This window comes from Glandiceps talaboti, chromosome 11 (genome assembly GCF_964340395.1).
Source record: "Glandiceps talaboti chromosome 11, keGlaTala1.1, whole genome shotgun sequence".
NCBI lineage: Eukaryota > Metazoa > Hemichordata > Enteropneusta > Spengelidae > Glandiceps > Glandiceps talaboti.
In genome coordinates this window covers 10,950,497-10,968,982 of record NC_135559.1, presented here as the reverse complement: position 1 = coordinate 10,968,982, position 18,486 = coordinate 10,950,497, and the positions used below count along the sequence as shown (strand labels likewise).

Here is an 18,486-nt window from a genome sequence, read left to right as displayed (position 1 = left end):
TTTGGCTTTATAAGCTGAAGATGGGTAGCTCACGTTTTTGGTAGATCTCTGAAAGTGAAGCATTGATAAGACCGACCTTGGCCAATATTAACACATGTACAAACTATGGTGTTCAACCTCCAACCTGTTTTAACTTTAAGGTGGCTCTTACGTGTCATTGCACCACCCCCTCTACTACTGTAACTGGACCACGTGGCAATTGCAGAAGACACCATGCAAGTATACACCGAATTTGACCGATGCTCCAGCATGTTCGCCCAAGGTGTTCTCAATTTGAAATTCGATTATTTTTCAATGTCGGTATTATACTTCTAATAGTCCCAACTACCTCGTGTCATAAAGGGAATTATCTCAACAAATATGACTGATTATAAATCTCTACACCACCACCACCACCACCACCACCACCACCACCACCACCACCCCCCCCCATCATCATCATCATCATCATCATCATCATCATCATCATCATCATCATCATTTTCACCATTACCACCATCACCACCACCACCACCACCACCACCACCATCATCATTATAATCATCATTATTATTATTATTATTATTATTATTATTATAAACACCACCACCACCACCACCACCACCATCATCATCATCATCATCATCGCATCATCATCATCATTACCACCACCACCACCACCACCACCTCCATCATCACCATCGTCACCATCATTACCACCACCACCACCACCACCACCACCACCATCTTCATCATCATCATCATCATCATCATCATTATTATAACCATCATCATCATCATCATCATCATCATCATCATCATCATCGCCACCACCACCACCACCACCACCACCACCACCACCACCACCAAATGTACTTTGATTCTATTTTAGTAAATACATAAACGACCTACTAACGTACGGTACCATTATTCAAGAACACAATTCGTTTAGTTTGTCGCAGTTTCTTTCACCACTTTCATGATGAAAAACCTCGGCTTTCTTTCAACCTTGTCTGAACAAGAGAATACTTCAATTGTGAAAAAAAAAACTTTTATGAACGAACACTTCAAGAAATGGTAATAGTACTATCGATGTCGATACGCCGTGAGACATACTTAATTGTACGTACCAATGTCAACCCTGTCTGATACAGCAACAGAAGCTGGGAGACCATTAGAGAGATAATTAACGATCCGGTCTATAATTAACGATCTAGTTAATTCAGCACTATAAGAAGATGCCTGAATAAACGTTACTCCTCTTTGTGGCTTCCGAAAGTTCTTCATCACAATACAAACATCAGCCGCGCTGCTTTCACGTGGTCTACTTCCAGTTACGGGATAACAGTAAGCACGTTAGTAACGGGACACTTAGTCCAATCTTATTCAGTGACTTGGAGATTTGTTTAATGAAGTGCGTACTAATTAAGGTAGATGGTGTCAAAGGCACTGATCAACGTTTCTTGGTTCACTGCAAATGCTTTCTGACCATCACCACTGTGTCTTTCCTTGGAGAACAAACCAACTGACCCATCTTCATTATCTTTGATGACGACTTGTGTCTAATCCCATCAAAAGGTGACGTAATCCCATCAAAAGATGACGTAATGCCGCAAACTAGTTTGCTCATTTTAAGAGTTAGCACTGACCGTAACAAATTACAGAATACCACTAACACATTACATTTTCAAGAAATACTACACCAACTACGGAAGTAAATTAAACTTGGTGTAAAATCTGTTTCCCATATACCACTCATCGGAAAGACATATGTTTTTTGCGTATGAAACAAATACACAAAACATAATAATGGCACCATTAACAATGCACAAATGCCTACAATTACAATACTGTTCAATTTGCTCAAAACTGTACGGTTGTATAGAATCGACCAATCGTGTAAACTCTTTCATAGACCTATGGCAAACATATAGGTATGTTGTCATTGTAATAAAATAAGGGATTAAGACGGGGTTTTAAAACTATTGATACAGATACAAACATCTCATTAAGACGAGATTTAAAAAAAAAACTGGATACATATACAAACATCTCAGTTACCAGGCAATTAAAACATGACAATACACATTGGTGAAAGATTACAGGGGACGGATACTTTTTAAACAAAGGCCAAAAGAAATGTGTGACAATTCACTGTGCGCGATCTGACATAAGTTCCCATATTCTCCTATTTTCAGTATGGTACGTTGATTTTGATGAACTCTCAAAGTGAAGTAGAATGGAATTCAAGTCTTGACAGTAATCGACAAACTTTTTAATGGAAAATTTTTATAACATTCTAAAAAGAATCTAAGGATTCTACCGAGAGCATTGGGAATCAATAGCTACTGTATCAGATCGAACGAGAGGTTTATTTTGAAATTCATAATTGACAAAAGTTCACTGACATTACTTGTAGTCGTGGAAACCACGATTGTCCATTTTTTCTATACATAAAAACAGGACGGTGCTTTATGCAGGCCATTGTAAAGTCTCTTTTGAAACAACAACAACAACAACAACAACAACAACAACAACAACAACAACAATCCCTACTACCCTACTATGCAATTAACTGTCTAACGACTAACAATGCCAGAATATAGTTGTACTGTTATATAGACGGCATGTATTGACAATAACGACATATACAGAACTAGAGTAGTGTAAGCAAGCTTTTATGTATTTTTGTTGATTTCTTATAAACTTGGCATGCACCACTTTAATATATGTGTTTCATTATTGTTTTAGTTTCAACTTGTTGCATACCAGAGAAATTCACACAAGCCAACGAAATTTCTTCTAAACCCCAATTCAAGGTGTAGCCCTTTTCCGTTGCTGTTTTAGCCTGAAGCGTTTCCCGCCACTGATATGGATTATTAAGGGAAAAAAGTATCTTTTCCCGCCAACCCCAAGGCACTGTCCTTCAAAATTTCGTGTGAACGTGAGACATTAGGGTTAGCCTTTTTTTAGCAACGTACTTGTAGACAGTTAACTTTGGAAGAAAAAGGGATATAAATGGACGTGACTACTTCGAAAGCCAAAATTCTTACATTTCCTGACTTACTGTTTGTCATCTGGCATTGTACTACTTAGATGATGTAATTGTTTTGTACATGTGGCATACCTATCACACCACTGTATAGGAAGTATAGATGTTCCTGATACAAAAATGGGCTGTTTCCCCTTGTTTTAAGTTTAATAATAGCAATCATATTGTTTTATTTATGTAGAGATAGCGCTTTCACAATCCACTCTTTGCTCAAAACACTTTACAATTATTACCCCTGGTACGAATCTAAAGCGGCACAACGTCCCTTTAAACTTCCTCAACTCCCTGGGGAGCATACAATCCATAACATTACAGTCTCTATAAGCGCATAGGACTAAAGATTCGCATTACAACCTCTATCCTACCAGATCCCCAATTATACAGCTGGGTGGGCAAAGGCATACAACCGTGGTTCAAATCTTACCCAAAAGGAATTCAGCCATTCCGAAGAAAACGGCATTGACGGGCTCGAACCTGTAAACATGCAGATTCCAAGCTGGCCACTCTAACCATTCGCCCATCACGACCCCACAAGACTAAACCTGCAGTTCACAAGATTACTCCTGAATGTTTTGACATTTCATTGATATCTTTACATAGAGGATATCAACTCAAGAGATTTCGAGAAAAGTATGATCATATCCATCGGGGAGCAACAGATGCGACAATACCTTTTGTATGGTCTAATACCCGAAGTGTGAAAATGAAACAAAACATTTTTTCATATACTTCTATGGGAAAGTTGAAATACATTCCATTGTTAAGATGGTACCTTTAGGATGCATTTGTACAAAATAATTCATGATAAAAAGGTAGAGATATATTTATTCACTTGTTCATTTTAATTTCAACACAAATCGGACAGGACAGAGAAAACATATAAGTGGTAAGAATTGGTATAAATAGGCCATGTATATATATATAATGAAGAGACTACAATGTAAGTAAGGTATGATTTTGTGTGTTCTAGTACACGATAGCTTCCAATTCCAGGGTTACAGTTACAGCATTCACTCGGTTGGTTCACTAGAAATTTTTTGAGAGAGAGAGAGAGAGAGAGAGAGAGAGAGAGAGAGAGAGAGAGAGAGAGAGAGAGAGAGAGAGAGAGAGAGAGAGAGAGAGAGAGAGAGAGAGAGAGAGAGAGAGAGAGAGATAGAGAGAGAGAGAGAGATGACAGACACATGACAGACACAGACACAGACACATACACAGACACAGACACAGAACCTTTCAGACACTTACTCAAGAGTAAAAAAGTCACCCAAAACATGAATCCGTACCTAAAGATCAAAGTTCGGCGAAAGTAAAGTTATATATATCTTAATGTACAATGTTTTCTAAGAGTCGCAAGTCCTGGCGAAAGAACGGAAATCAAACATATACTCAACTTACATCGTTTTTTCATCGCCATCATAAACCGCACGATTTCAAAATCGTCTGCCGTAGCATTGGCCATAGAGATGAAGCCGACCGCGTCTGCCAAATTATTCTTTCACTTCCGCACACAAATGACAAATGGCATTGCCTTGTTGTTTTTGTCTTTCAACCGTGCATGCCTCTCTTATTACTGACCAACACAGTGTGTTATTAATTGGTTGGAGAAGTGTATGGTGATGTATATATGATGTCGTTGACCATAATTACTTCTATTTAGTACACGTGCTAGCCACCTTTGGGTCAAATCTACTCTTACCTCTCAAAATCTAGGCACAAACCTTGATTTATTTGATCACAAATATTTCAATCCGCACCTCTTCTTTGGGGCCATTTTTTTAAAACAGAACATACCATTGACAAACTATATTCTTTAAAATCGTCTATTAAAACTAAATATAATTATTAATTCACTCATAAATATGTATGTATGTATGTATGTATGTATGTATGTATGTATGTATGTATGTATGTATGTATGTATGTATGTATGTATGTGTGTGTGTGTATGTGTGTGTATGTATGTATGTATGTATGTATGTGTGTGTGTGTGCGTGCATGTATGTATGTATGTGTGTACGTACGTACGTATGTATGTATGTATGTATGTATGTATGTGTGTGTGTGTGTATGTATGTATGTATGTATGTATGTATGTATGTATGTATGTATGTGTGTGTGCGTGTATGTGTATGTATGTATGTATGTATGTATGTATGTATGTGTGTATGTATGTATGTATGTATGTGTGTATGTATGTATGTATGTATGTATGTATGTATGTATGTGAATTCTTCCGCACATAATATATTATATGTGAACGAATCTCGCGAAGAAAGTTTGCAAAAAAAGTCATAATCCAATACGTTGTCTTTTCACCTAGCATTATTACGTGATTGAATTCATGGATATCACATTTCTCGAATTCCTTTCTACAATTAAATTAAGTTAGAACATGTCAAAAATTACAAAAACAAAGCAAAAACAAGAAAAAAAACAGGAATTTGTTTACAATTTTATGGGAATGTTCAAATGTTAGTAGTCCAAAGTATTCTTTGAAGAAGTTGTTCGAAGTCATAATAGCTGGCTGTGTGTCTATGAACGTGTTCACTTCACTTCTAAATCAGAAAACAGGGAGAAAATAGAAGGAGTGATTGTTTGATGGCATTTGTCATGCTCAAATTCAGCTTGTTCAAGTTTCATGGACCTTGCGGGGGAGTCATAAAGTGAGAGCAAGGCCGGTACAATGTGTAACCTTTGATGTGTGCATGAGGTATTTTGAGACTTCGGTCAAATGAACATCGAATATCCGAGATATGACATGACATGCTCTTGACTAAATCAAACAGTAACTGAAGCCTGTGTGAATCGCACTGTCACGGTGGCGTATTTATTTACTTGTACAATGAACCTGGTGTGTTTGTCTTTCTTGGCAACTTGAATTAGCCATGTAAGGCGGACTATTAAAAAAGTCAGTCATGGTGCAAGTTTCACCGATTTTAACGACATTTATGTTACTGTATGAATGAGTGTATGTGAACGTACGTACCCTGGAAGCTAAAACCCATGATTTTAGACAAAAAATGAGGCCTGAAAGTCAAAGAAAAGAACAAATTTTGTTCGCATAAATTTGGCGGGAGACTCCTTGGTTTTGACGACAGTAATGATCCGAAACTGCCAAGATTGATATTCATTCATCAACAAGTGATTCTGACGTCAGAGTTCAAGTGATTCTGACGTCAGAGTTGTCCAAATGATGGATAGATGTTGTGACGGTTTACGGCACATTTTGCGCCCCATTAGTCCGAAAAGTGTGCCCCTAAAATCAACCAGACGAAAAAAAAATCCCAATGAGCTGTCGACAGTGTAAATTTGTTTACTTTATGAATTTTCAGCTGTCACGACAAATAACACAAATTGTCCTTACCTGCTAACTTGTACCACAGTAAGACCCCAGAATGAGGAGGAACCCTTAAGCTAGTCGCTATTTTATATATTTTGGATAGCCTTAAGAAAGATGAAGTACTAATATATATTCTTGGTTTGTGTTCATCCTATAGAATTAATGTAATAGAATTATTGTTGAGATGTATAAGAAAAATCCCCGGATAACCCACACTATCGATGATAAGTTTGTATAGGGGGCTTATCTAACACATTGTTTCGTGTGACCTCCGTGTCACATCGACTCCATTCTTAGTAAGTAACGAGTAAATTGCCCGAAAATCTTTATTCTTTCGTCGTTCAAAATCGGCTTGTCCGGTCCATCCCCTTTCACTAAAAATCCAAATTTGAATTATAATCTAACAAACAAACAAAATTGGAAAGGCATACACATTTACTCTATTGTTTAACTTTCAACCACGAGAATTGATTCATTACAAGAAAAAACAACCATTTCATGAATATGTTGAGTTCATTTTTTGAAAATCTTTTCTAGTTTGAATCTCTAATTTGGAGAGTTGATAGCGAACGACAGAATGCGGGATAACAATACACAATTACGTCGGATTAATTTAGTATCTGGATATTGTGAGATAAACGTGAAATACCCAACTAATGACTATGAATTGAAGTAACTCTTATGAGGTGAAGAATAACTAAGGAATGCGTCAGTCGTTTCATCAAGTTTACTGTGAATGGGTGATTTGGCGAACAACGTTGACTTTAAATGCCTAGGAAACGATAGACATATATAAATGCATGCGCACGAACACAACAGTTGAAATGTCCACTGGCGTCATATGACGTCATTAAACTTGATCCATTAAGGAGACTATTCGACTTGTTTTTAACCTCGCAACCTGAACGTTTTAAGGAAATATGCAGACTTCATTTAATTGCATTCTTGGCTTCCGTTACTCGGAAGATGATGTTATAGTATTGTGTGGCTGTCGTCTGACTGGCTGTCTATCTGTTTGCCTTATAAATGTACAGTAACTTTGACTTCACCCCATCCCCAGGGGGACAACGGTAGTGAACCCATCAAAAACATTAAGCTCAAGCCAGTTATAAATGACAGTCCTTTAATATCAAGTTAATGCATTAGTCTATTCAAAATATTAAGCGAAGTCGATCTGTTTCGGTTTCGACGATTTCTTGAAAACGTCCGGTATACAATAGAATACAGATTCTAAACTTACGCTATATCATCGCGTTCCAAAGGGATCGCTGCTGGCTGTATAAATTCCCTGAAGATCAAAACCACCGATGACAAGTTTGTGATAGCCGGATTAACTAATACACTGTAGCCTTGTGACATTTCCACCTTTGTGTCACCATTGATTTTATTATTGATACAGCAACGAGTAAATTGTTCGGAAATCTGTATTATTTTTTGTCGTAATCTTATCCCGGATAAAGGTAATCCTTATAGGCGTTTTTTAAAGATATCGTTTAATGAAGTGGGCACTTGAGAGACATTTAAAGAAATAAATTTTCATCGATTTCGCTTAAGCTTTTGATACTGTCAACCATGATGTACAGTAACTGTTGTGCAAACTTCATCATTATAGTATTTAGAGGTTTATCCTTGCTGTGGTTTTAGGATTATTAACACAATCGCCAGTAGTATGTTTGTTCAGCGGCATCAAATACAGTAACTTGTGGAGTGCCCCAGGGATTAGTTCTGGGCACTACATTTGTCCAATTCTCGTCATCATTTTCGAAAATTCGACTTTTTCATACATTCCCTCAAAACACTCAAAATCAACGCAATATTGACCCTCTCATTTAGTAAACCATGACTTTCATAAAGTGACGGATTTTGCTGTGATGAAAATACTCCATTAACGAGAAAAACCCGGAAAATTATTTTCATTAGAGGCCGAAAAGGCAATTCAATGTTAGTGCACACCTTATGGAAGAGCCATAATGAGCAAGTCGACGTCACAAGTTGTGATTTCGCATCTTTCGTCGGCATCGACATTTCGCCCCCTTCCAAGTTCTAACAGTATATTTACGTATGTGTGAAGAACACAGCCAAACAGGATACATTTCCACTTTGAAAGGTATACAATGTCCGTTAATGATACCAATGTCACGAGTCAACGTGACTGGAAATGAGCGCTAAACCGACACCAGAACAAGAGCAATCCGGACACCCCAACGTTGAGGGCGTCATGGGTAATTATTGCTCATCATTATGCCGTGTTGCTTGACAATTTGATATGGTAGAAGGCATCACTTATACTAAGAATTAAAGATTTGACAGACACAACATTTTAAAAATGTTATTGATGAAATAGCTTTATATTTTTTTCAGAATCATGGGAATTTGTTTTACATTGTTTTCAACAAAATATCACGAAAATATACAATGTTTTGCATGGAAGAATGTGTTAAAATGTGAGAAAATGCTCAAAAAAATTATACCAAATGACGAGTTTGGTATGAAAGAGAATGTAATACATGCTGTAACTGTCACAAATACCCTATAATAGTTGGTTATTTCGGTGTATTGATGAAATGGTATGATTTGAAGAATATATTACCACCTTTGCACCAGTTGTCTAGAAACGCTGCTGATCAGAACATTGTTTTATCAGTGGTGGACGATCAAAACTGGCTTTGAAGGCGCCGAGAAGTCTTCTCCTTATCACACTATCAAACAGTCATACTTTGATACAAAAAAAAAACAACGGTGGGTGCCTGAGATGTAGAAGCATGCGATGCCTCTATTAATTTTGTCTGTGAAAGCTAGACATATTGTATACGGCAAATATGACTAACTTTCACAGACATAAACAAACTGATAAGAACTTGGCATGAACTTACATCAGCGAGAGAAAATGATATTTTGTATCAATATATGTCTGTTTGATGGTGTGATAATGAGAGGACTTTCCGGCACCTACAAAGCCAGGTTTATATATCCACTACTGATAAAACGACGTTCTGATCAATAGCATTTCTAGACAACGAGTGCAAGGGTTGTAATAACATTAGCCTAACTATAAATATACCACTGAAGGCAAATCACTACCACTGACAGTTTCTGTATCATACATACCTCGGTAACTTTCTATTGATTTCACAGCATTATCACATACCAAAGGGGAAAACCACTCCAGGAAACGAATGAATATTCATTATATGTTTTACACTGAAGGGAATAGGCACTCAGGACTCATGAATATTCATTGTGTAACCATGAATATATTATTTCGAATATACTCCCATGATGCAATGGCCCACAGCAAAGATGCCTTATAAAAGCATCTGATCAACTTGATATTTCTATGAAATCACAAGTAATTGTAGGTGATGTAAAATCATGAATTGATTCTCTAGAACCCATCTTTTATGGAAATGTCTGTATTTCCTAGAATAGTGTTCCCCTTTCATTAGCTGTTTAAGTAAAACATATCTGTTTACGCCGTGATGATATAACATTATAAATCTTCCAAAAATGAAAATTAATCTGTTTCCATATTTCCATAGTTTGTTTTCCGACAGTGTACATAGCTATACTTGTTCTGGAAGTGAAAGTCAAGGAAGTTTCTACAACATAACTTATGGTTACTGACTAGGAAAAAAAAGTAGTCTTTTGTAGTTGAAGAAAAAGTTGAGATGTTTTTAGTATTTTGTTTTTTTTTGTTTTCTAAAGAAAAAACTTCTTTGGATGTTAAAGCTCCTGATGTGAATCTGTGGATATAAATAAAAAATCCATGTTAATGAGAAATGAACAAACAGTTAATGTCATTGAGAAAGAGACAAAAACTGGATATTCTTGAGAAATGATTTTTGCACAAACATAAAAATATATTTTCTGAGTTTTAAAACGACTTTAATACTGGTACAGTTAGTGGCGCTGTAATTCCCCTTTGAAAATGATTATAATTATGATCCATATAAAATAAAGAGTTTGATCTCTAGTGATACAAATATTGTGATTAGTGAATTTGTGGGAGGCTGGACTTGTTGAGAGACAAATGGAAAGCTTGTAGACCAGAGTGTCGATCCTTTAGTGTTATCTCATCAATGGCATCATAAGGATTACATAGGATATATTTTTTTGTTCTTGGCCAACTTATGTATAGCTCTGCCAGCCAATTGTTTTTTCAACCAAATTTCAATCCTCATCTGACATGGACTTTAAATCAATGTTTTGAATCTAACATTCTCACATTAGTGTTATCTTATCAGTGGAGCCATAAGAATTACGTAAGACCATCCTTTTGTTTTAAAACTAACTTTTTCTACAGCTCTGTCAGACAACTGTTTTTCAAATCAAAATTTTAACTGTGTAATCTGAACAGCGCCTCGACATAACTATCCAGTATACAGCACAGATTATTATTCAATTATTATACAGAGGAAATTATCACTGAACATTGTCAAACACTTACATTCTACCATGCATTTTTATTCACTTTATTATTTACTGATATAGATATTTGTGACACTTTGCATATATTTATTTATTTTATTGAGACGCGAAATCAATTCAACTTATCCTTCTGTTAGATAAATCTCATTAAATTTTTTATGTAACTGTAAGCTTGGAATTCTGCTGGACTGTAAAATATAGTTACTTTGGAATGGTAAATTAGATCTTGATTAGATTTTGATCCATCTACGGTGGACGACACAATCATTCAGCATACATTTTCAGAATAATGTATTTTCCATGGAATAGGCCTTTCCAAAATATGCCATGGTGGTGCTCTACTTCCTGTCTGTATGTACCTTGGTGGTTTACATGGTATAGGGTACACGGTTAATCATAGAGCACGGCTGCTTTCTTCGATGTCTGAACAATGAGAAAAACATCCCTGATGTACACTTCCTTACGGAATAACAAGGAACAAATCTCTTAAAAACGATACTATGAGGTGATGATACCCCTAATTTGAGTGAGGGCGCTGTATTCTCAATTTCCTGTTTGCAGTATGGAATGGCCAATTCAGCTGACTTACCTTTTTTTGTTTGGTGAGTTTTTTTACTGGATTTTGAGGTATTATTTGATAATCTATCCTGGAATGCTTTTATTTCATTATCATAGTCTGTCCATTCTGGAACAATTCTCATTGCTGCTGTCAGTTTAGGTTCTTTAGTTAATGGGTTATTACACTGAAAACAGAAATAGGAAAACCAGTAAAGCAGAGAATTTACAACTGCTGACATTGGACCATAAATGAACAGAAACTTGTATTACATTCCATCATTTGATAAGAACAGTTTTATGGCTACTTTACATAATAATTCATAACATACTAGTGATCTACTCAATTTACAATCACTACAAACGTATCCCTCCACCTCACCCCTCCCCCTATACTTACAAATATAAACCTCTACTTCACTATCACTACAAATATAAACCTCTAGTTCACTATCACTACACCATGTTCCCCTCCCCTCCACCTCACCCCTCCCCCTATACTTACCAAATCTATTGTTTTAGCTCTACCCAATTCACTATCACTACATCATGTTCCCCTCCCCTATACTTACCAAATCTATTGTTTTAGCTCTACTCAATTCACTATCACTACACCATGTCCCCCAACCCTCCCCATTACTTACCAAATCTATTGTTTTAGCTCTACCCAATTCACTATCACTACATCATGTTCCCCTCCCCTCCAACCCCTCCAACCCCCTCCCCTATACTTACCAAATCTATTGTTTTAGCTCTACTCAATTCACTCTCACTACACCATGTCCCCCTCCTCCCCTACCCTCCCCTATACTTACCAAATCTATTGTTTTAGCTCTACTCAATTCACTATCACTACACCATGTTTCACACCATAGCCATTCCTGTGGTAATGATTTTATGGCAACTTGATGTATCATATTGTTGGGTAAATCCTGCAAGAAAAGAAGAAGATATATTGATTAACACTGAAACGGTTACGTACGATTTCAAAGTATCAATACATCACAGTCATGGATTACATTGTAACTTTCAAAATCCAAAAAAAAGTCAGGAGTATCTCAACAAACTCTATTCAACTAATACCACAGGGAGAAGTGAGCGTGTAAATGATTGATCAATATATTGATTGATTGATTGATTATTTGACTGAATGATTGATCAATTGAATGATTAATTTTTATGGTGAAATAAAACTTATTTTGTGTCACTGTGATATTGATCAATTGATTTGTTGATTTTTGTGTTGATATAAAACTTTTTTTCCTTCTTTCCCTGGCTACTTTTCTCTCTTTCAGCTTTATATAATTCTCTCTTTATTGACTAAATAAAGACATCTTGTCCATTCTTCTCCTCTTATCTAAATTAAAACACCACTAATCTCATTATTAGGAGTGTGGTTACAGCCACAATTTGCTTTATTTCTTATCTACTGGGTTATTATCACATATGGAACAAACATTCAGTGATGAGCAAACTCATATAAAAGAGAGCTCTCTTCTCCCTGTGTTCCGACTTTCGTTCCTGCACAGTTTACTTTCTTCTGCTGGAATTCAGCTGTAGTTCAAGGTCACCATATTTACCTGATCTAAGTTAGATAAACTGTTTGGATCCTGACTGAGACCCTGGTATTGACCACGTAGTCTATCACCTGCTGCTATTCGTCTGAACTTCTTCAAATCAACCACATATAAAGCACTGGATAGTGAAAATACAAACATGGACAAATTATATATACTGCATACAATTTAGATTTACCTCCATTTGCATAAAATCTTTACAGAGAGAGCACCAATGTAAAAATGCATTATTTATATTTACAAGTCTGTTGTGACCACTTGGTACATGAATGCAATACACCAGAATTAATAATGCACTTACTCCCTGGGAACCATTTGCAGACCAAACATTTGCATAATTTTCTGGTAGAGAATATTTGGAGGTTACAAGTAGGATGCTTCCTAGATGTTTATCATTTGTTAATATTCCAAGATACTTTGGTAGGAGTCACAACCAAAATTTAGAACTGTTTAGAAATAACATCAGCATAATTTGACTCTAATCAAAGACAAAAAGTGCTTTGTTTTATCAATGACCTAATATGGTATGTTTTGTCAATGACCTAATATGGTAGTTTTATCAATGACCTAATATGGTATGATTTATAAATGACCTAATATGGTAGTTTTATCAATGACCTAATATGGTATGTTTTATAAATGACCTAATATGGTATGTTTATCAATGACCTAATATGGTACATGTATGTTTTGTCAATGACCTAATATGGTATGTTTTATAAATGACCTAATATGGTAGTTTTATCAATGACCTAATATGGTATGTTTTATCAATGACCTAATATGGTATGTCACTGACCTAATATGGTATGTTTTGCCACTCACCTAATATGGTATTTTCTACCAGCGAGGTGACTAGCCCAGTATCCTGACTTCCAGAATCTAAATCCATTCATTTCTTTTCTGCTATCACAGAATGGTGTGTAGCCATACGGGGCACCCTCTAAGTCAAAATCAGCTAATTCTTGAAGATCAGTTCTTACAATCTGTAAAAAAATAAGTAACACAAAGATTGAAAAGATGCAGCAATTGCAAAGAGTAACCATAAACTCGAAATCAATGTACTATAAACTCGAAATCAATGTACTAACGATGGAAATAATTTTATTGGTCAAAATAAATTTGGAAATTTTATTAAATGTTCATCACTGAGCAGCATCCTAGTGCCCTGGTGTTAATGAAAGATTTAAGAAACAGGCGTTGTTTGGTAGAATCAAGCTGAGCACCAGCCTGCTTACATACAGATTTGGTTAATTTTTTTAGTCAAACTCAGCCAGTGCTGTGCGGGTTTCAATAAGTCTGCAAGGGTAAGAGGTGCACAAGCTAACCACTTAGCTACATTCTCACAAAAGCTAGAGTGTTTTGTGGTGTCATATTTTAGTTTGGATGCCAACGTGATCTCTCATAACCACGTCTGGTCAAACTGACTCAATCATGAATCAAACATTGTTCATACAAATGAGTAAACCCCAACTGTTATAAATGATGTAAACAATGTATAACTATAAGTAACATCCTGATCAGACAAATATACCATATTTAGAAATTACGTAACTCTCCCCAATAAGCACTAACGGATCATTGGGCAGACTTTTGTGATCGATTAAACAAAGACATGATGTTAATGACTGTGTGGGTGGCTGTGGATGAATTTTTAAATTTCATCTCATCCTTCTCAGGACTTTATTGAGCTAGACTGGAAGAAGGATCTTAAGATTCAATAAAGGATAGCACTAGACTATTGTAAAGTGGTCTGTGGTTTTCAATGATGTTTAACCACTGACAACCCTGGTGTGCCTCTGGAGTCTTGCTTATGATAATGATGAAAATAATAAAATTCAGGAAATCTTATTCTTGAGCTGGCAAACTGACATAAATTCAGTACACTATAGTGTTGATAGCTTAGAAACTATAACATTCACTTTGGAGACTAAATTCGAGTAAATTTAGGGTAAAAATAAATAAAAATCAATAATAATAATTGCTGTAAGTACCTGATCTGCATCTACAAATATAATCTTCTGGACATCAAGAGGAAACAGGACATCCAGGAAAAGAATTTTATATCTGTGAAAAAACAACAATATAATGTGAGTATGAAACGAAAGCAGGCAGGTTTGGGTCTTATGAATAAACAGACTTACAGTCTAGTACTTTTTACTGATTCATGGCATCAGTACATGAGGAATTTATATGTAACAGTATTCAAATACATGGTATTATGCATTTAAATTTTGAAATAAAATCAATAAACAACCTTACTTTATAGTAGCCATACAAATGAGGATTTGGTATTTTAATATCTTGGATTTTTTAATTTCTAAAACAATTTCATCATGGCTTACTACTTGAAAAATCAATGTTAAACAACAGACCAATTCCTTGTTTGTTACTTATTACATTGGAAAAATCCAAAAAAAAATGTGTACAACGTCGTATGTACAATAACAAATATTTTACAAATTGTTTTAATCTTTGCCTCAAGCCTGGATTGTTTCAAAACAAAACTGCAGACTTATTTGTTCACCAAAGCCTATGGTGTGCTTTAGCCATTCAGCACTACTGAACAGAACATTGCTCTGGAAATAGGCCCAATAGAAATTTGATTGATTGAGTGATTGCTTGATTGATTGATTGATTGATTGTAATTCATTTAGTCACAAACAAGATCTTAACATATGTTGTTTCACACTGATTTTTCAAACAGGAAGCCGTGATAAAATTATTTTATAAATTAAAAATCCAAAAACGAATACCCAATCCTCGTCCATATTGCCACTTTAATATCACTCTTGATAAAAAGTCAAAAATAAACCTTTTCAAAAACAGTCAAAAATAAATCTTTTCCACAAACATTACATAAAACTCAATCGAAAGCATAGAACACAAGTCAGTCAAGTTCAAAGATAACCAATTCTTACCCCCATATAATTCTCTGTTTTTCAGTTTGTTGATGCAGCCATCTTGGCCATTTGTACTGTACTAGTTCATAGTCAAATCCATACTCCTTAGCCATGTGAGGAATGAACTCCTGGAGAAGAGGAAGATGAAATAGTGTAAATTCAGTGTGATTATATGAAAACTTCAAATACATGTATATATACTACACTCAGCAACTGAGACAAACTAAAAATTATTTGTTTTTCAGAGTGATACACTACACTTATAATCAAGATAGTTTGAACACTGGAAGTCCCCAAAATATACACGGCAACATTATGGATGTTACCAGAAATGTAACACTACTGAGAAAACTGATGTCATGTAAATAAGTGAAATTCAACATGGTGATCAGACTTGAGATGGGGCAAGAGCATATTATATAGTGACTGTGATAACATATGACACATCATACTTGTCAACAGATAAAAGTAAGATCACACATGCATATCGGATGACCACTATAAAGTTTCATGTCTTGAAACACTTACCTTGAATGTGGGTGAAAGGTAGTTTTTAAGGAACCAGAACTTGACGGGAGACTGTGTGTTCTTCAATACACTGAGCATCATAATTCTGAAACCAGATGAAACAAAACACATAGATAAGGTATCATATAGAATGTATTGATGTTCACCATGCCATACAAGTGTGCCCTCTAGTGGCAGTGTTTGAGAGATATGTTTTTATATTGTTTTCTTGTTTGTGTGATAACGGAGAGCCATAAAATGACAAACACAGATATCTCTACAACAGTATCAAAAAAATTGATGACAAGATTTGCCATCTTGGTGTAAAAAACTTCCACTTAAAAAAATTTTACTAAACAGGGAACGGACTCAATTGAGGAGGGGTGGAAAACCAATTTTTCATCATGAATTTTCAGTTATTTTCTCCCAAGAAGAAATGCCACATTATGAAAAAGCGGGATGTAAAGGTCAAGAAGGGTTTAAAGGTCAAGAGGGGTGTAAAGGTCAAGGGTCAAATGCTGTACTACTTACCTAAGGAATCTTTCATAAAGATGACCAGATGCCAGTGAGAAGATATTCAATGTCTTGTCTTTCTCTTCATCTGATTTCTTCTTTCCGCTGCCTCCAGTAAAACTGGAAAATGAACTATATAAGCCACACATAGAGGCATGCAAGCATCACATAGGAATAGAACAAGAGTATAACGGCCAAACAGTAGTAGAAAGACACAGAGACAGGTTATTGGCAGCCATGGAAAGCAAAGAGACCGGAAGACAAGTTATTGGCAGTTATGGACACAACAGAGAGAACACACACAAGGAAGTAAGGCAAGACATGCAGGGAAAGCGACGGATCGTAAGGAAAGGAGACAGACAGAAAACAGAACATGAAATTAGAGTTGAAAATAGCAATGAAAAGGTTTGCTCTTATATAGTAATACTAGGGGCATGAATGCATGGATTGATTTTACATTGGTACATCTATCAGTTATGACTGACAAGCAACAAACTTACAAGAACTGATACACGAGCTCAAAATAACTGAATGACTTTTAACACTTAAATGCCACACTTGCGATGAGAATGATTACAAAAGCAAACATTCAAATTCTGATTTTTTTTATAAATTTGAAGGAGTAATGACTTTCACCCAAGACAGACACCATGACTTGTACAAAATGAATGACTGACACCTTCTTTCAATTTCAATGATTACAGATGCACCACTTGCATATGATTTTTAGGAGTGAAATTTCATTCCCTTAGTCAACATGTCAAAATAATGGAATATGGTAAAACAAATCATTTTTGGGAATAAAAATTAAAGTGTTGAAATTAAGTTACTCAAATATTTGCTGTACTACTTCATACGTTCAGTCCACTACCTGAAAATTCCAAATTAAATTCACAGAATTTCATACAAACAGATTCAAATTCTGGAAAAAGCAGGTTCTATAAACTGGTTTAAACCAGTCCACATGTGCTAGTAAAACTAGCTACAGGCAGTTCACACAAACCGGTTCAAACCAGTTCTTAGATGCTAGTAAAAACCAGCTAAAGCCAGTTGTTACACAAACCAGTTCAAACCAGTCCACACAAGCTGGTACAAAACAACAAAAAACAAACCCAAACATCCAAACAAGTTCAAAGCAGCACACATACACTGAAATCCTGCGTTCAACATTTTAAACTTATTTTGACTCTTCAAAAAAACAAGCTGAGTCAAATAATGCACAGAGACAGATTTGGTGAACACCTTGTCTGTACATGTAGTTACCTTGATATTGAATCCCATATACCACCATCTGATTCCTCACCATCACCTGATAACAAGTCTTCATCTAATTTATCAGGCTTTTTCTGTACCTAAAAGTGGACCAAGTTATAACAGATATCAAAATAGAGACAATCATGCGATATTTATACCTGATTGCTGTTTATTGTTGTCTTTTTACCTTTCCTTTTTTTGAGTGTCTTTTTGATAGTTACAATTTATAAAAAAGGCCTTCCTTAGAAGGAAAACTTGGTTGTACAGACCTAGCTAGTTATGTAAAATTTATTTATTTAACCTTTGACTTGTTATTATGCATTTATTTATTTTATCGCTTTATTTTTCTTTAAATTCATGTTTAAAAGTGACATAAAAGTC

General features: G+C 35.6%; 1 protein-coding gene across 3 annotated transcripts in view; it reads right to left on the bottom strand.

The window, feature by feature from the left end:
* Positions 1–8,774: 8,774 nt before the first annotated feature.
* LOC144442802 (UDP-glucose:glycoprotein glucosyltransferase 1-like) overlaps positions 8,775–18,486 on the bottom strand; it is a 35,149-nt gene continuing 25,437 nt past the window's right edge. For 2 of the 3 annotated variants that reach the window (XM_078132177.1, XM_078132175.1), the window contains exons 30-39: positions 18,115–18,203; positions 16,870–16,983; positions 16,360–16,444; positions 15,850–15,959; positions 14,923–14,995; positions 13,754–13,914; positions 12,932–13,046; positions 12,167–12,283; positions 11,386–11,539; positions 8,775–10,111 (exon numbers count right to left, since the gene is read on the bottom strand). In XM_078132177.1, coding sequence (XP_077988303.1) covers positions 10,092–10,111; positions 11,386–11,539; positions 12,167–12,283; positions 12,932–13,046; positions 13,754–13,914; positions 14,923–14,995; positions 15,850–15,959; positions 16,360–16,444; positions 16,870–16,983; positions 18,115–18,203 — 1,038 coding nt within the window. In that variant the 3' untranslated portion in view covers positions 8,775–10,091. The remainder of the gene's footprint in view (positions 10,112–11,385; positions 11,540–12,166; positions 12,284–12,931; positions 13,047–13,753; positions 13,915–14,922; positions 14,996–15,849; positions 15,960–16,359; positions 16,445–16,869; positions 16,984–18,114; positions 18,204–18,486) is intronic. The other variant, XM_078132176.1, reaches the window with a different exon arrangement.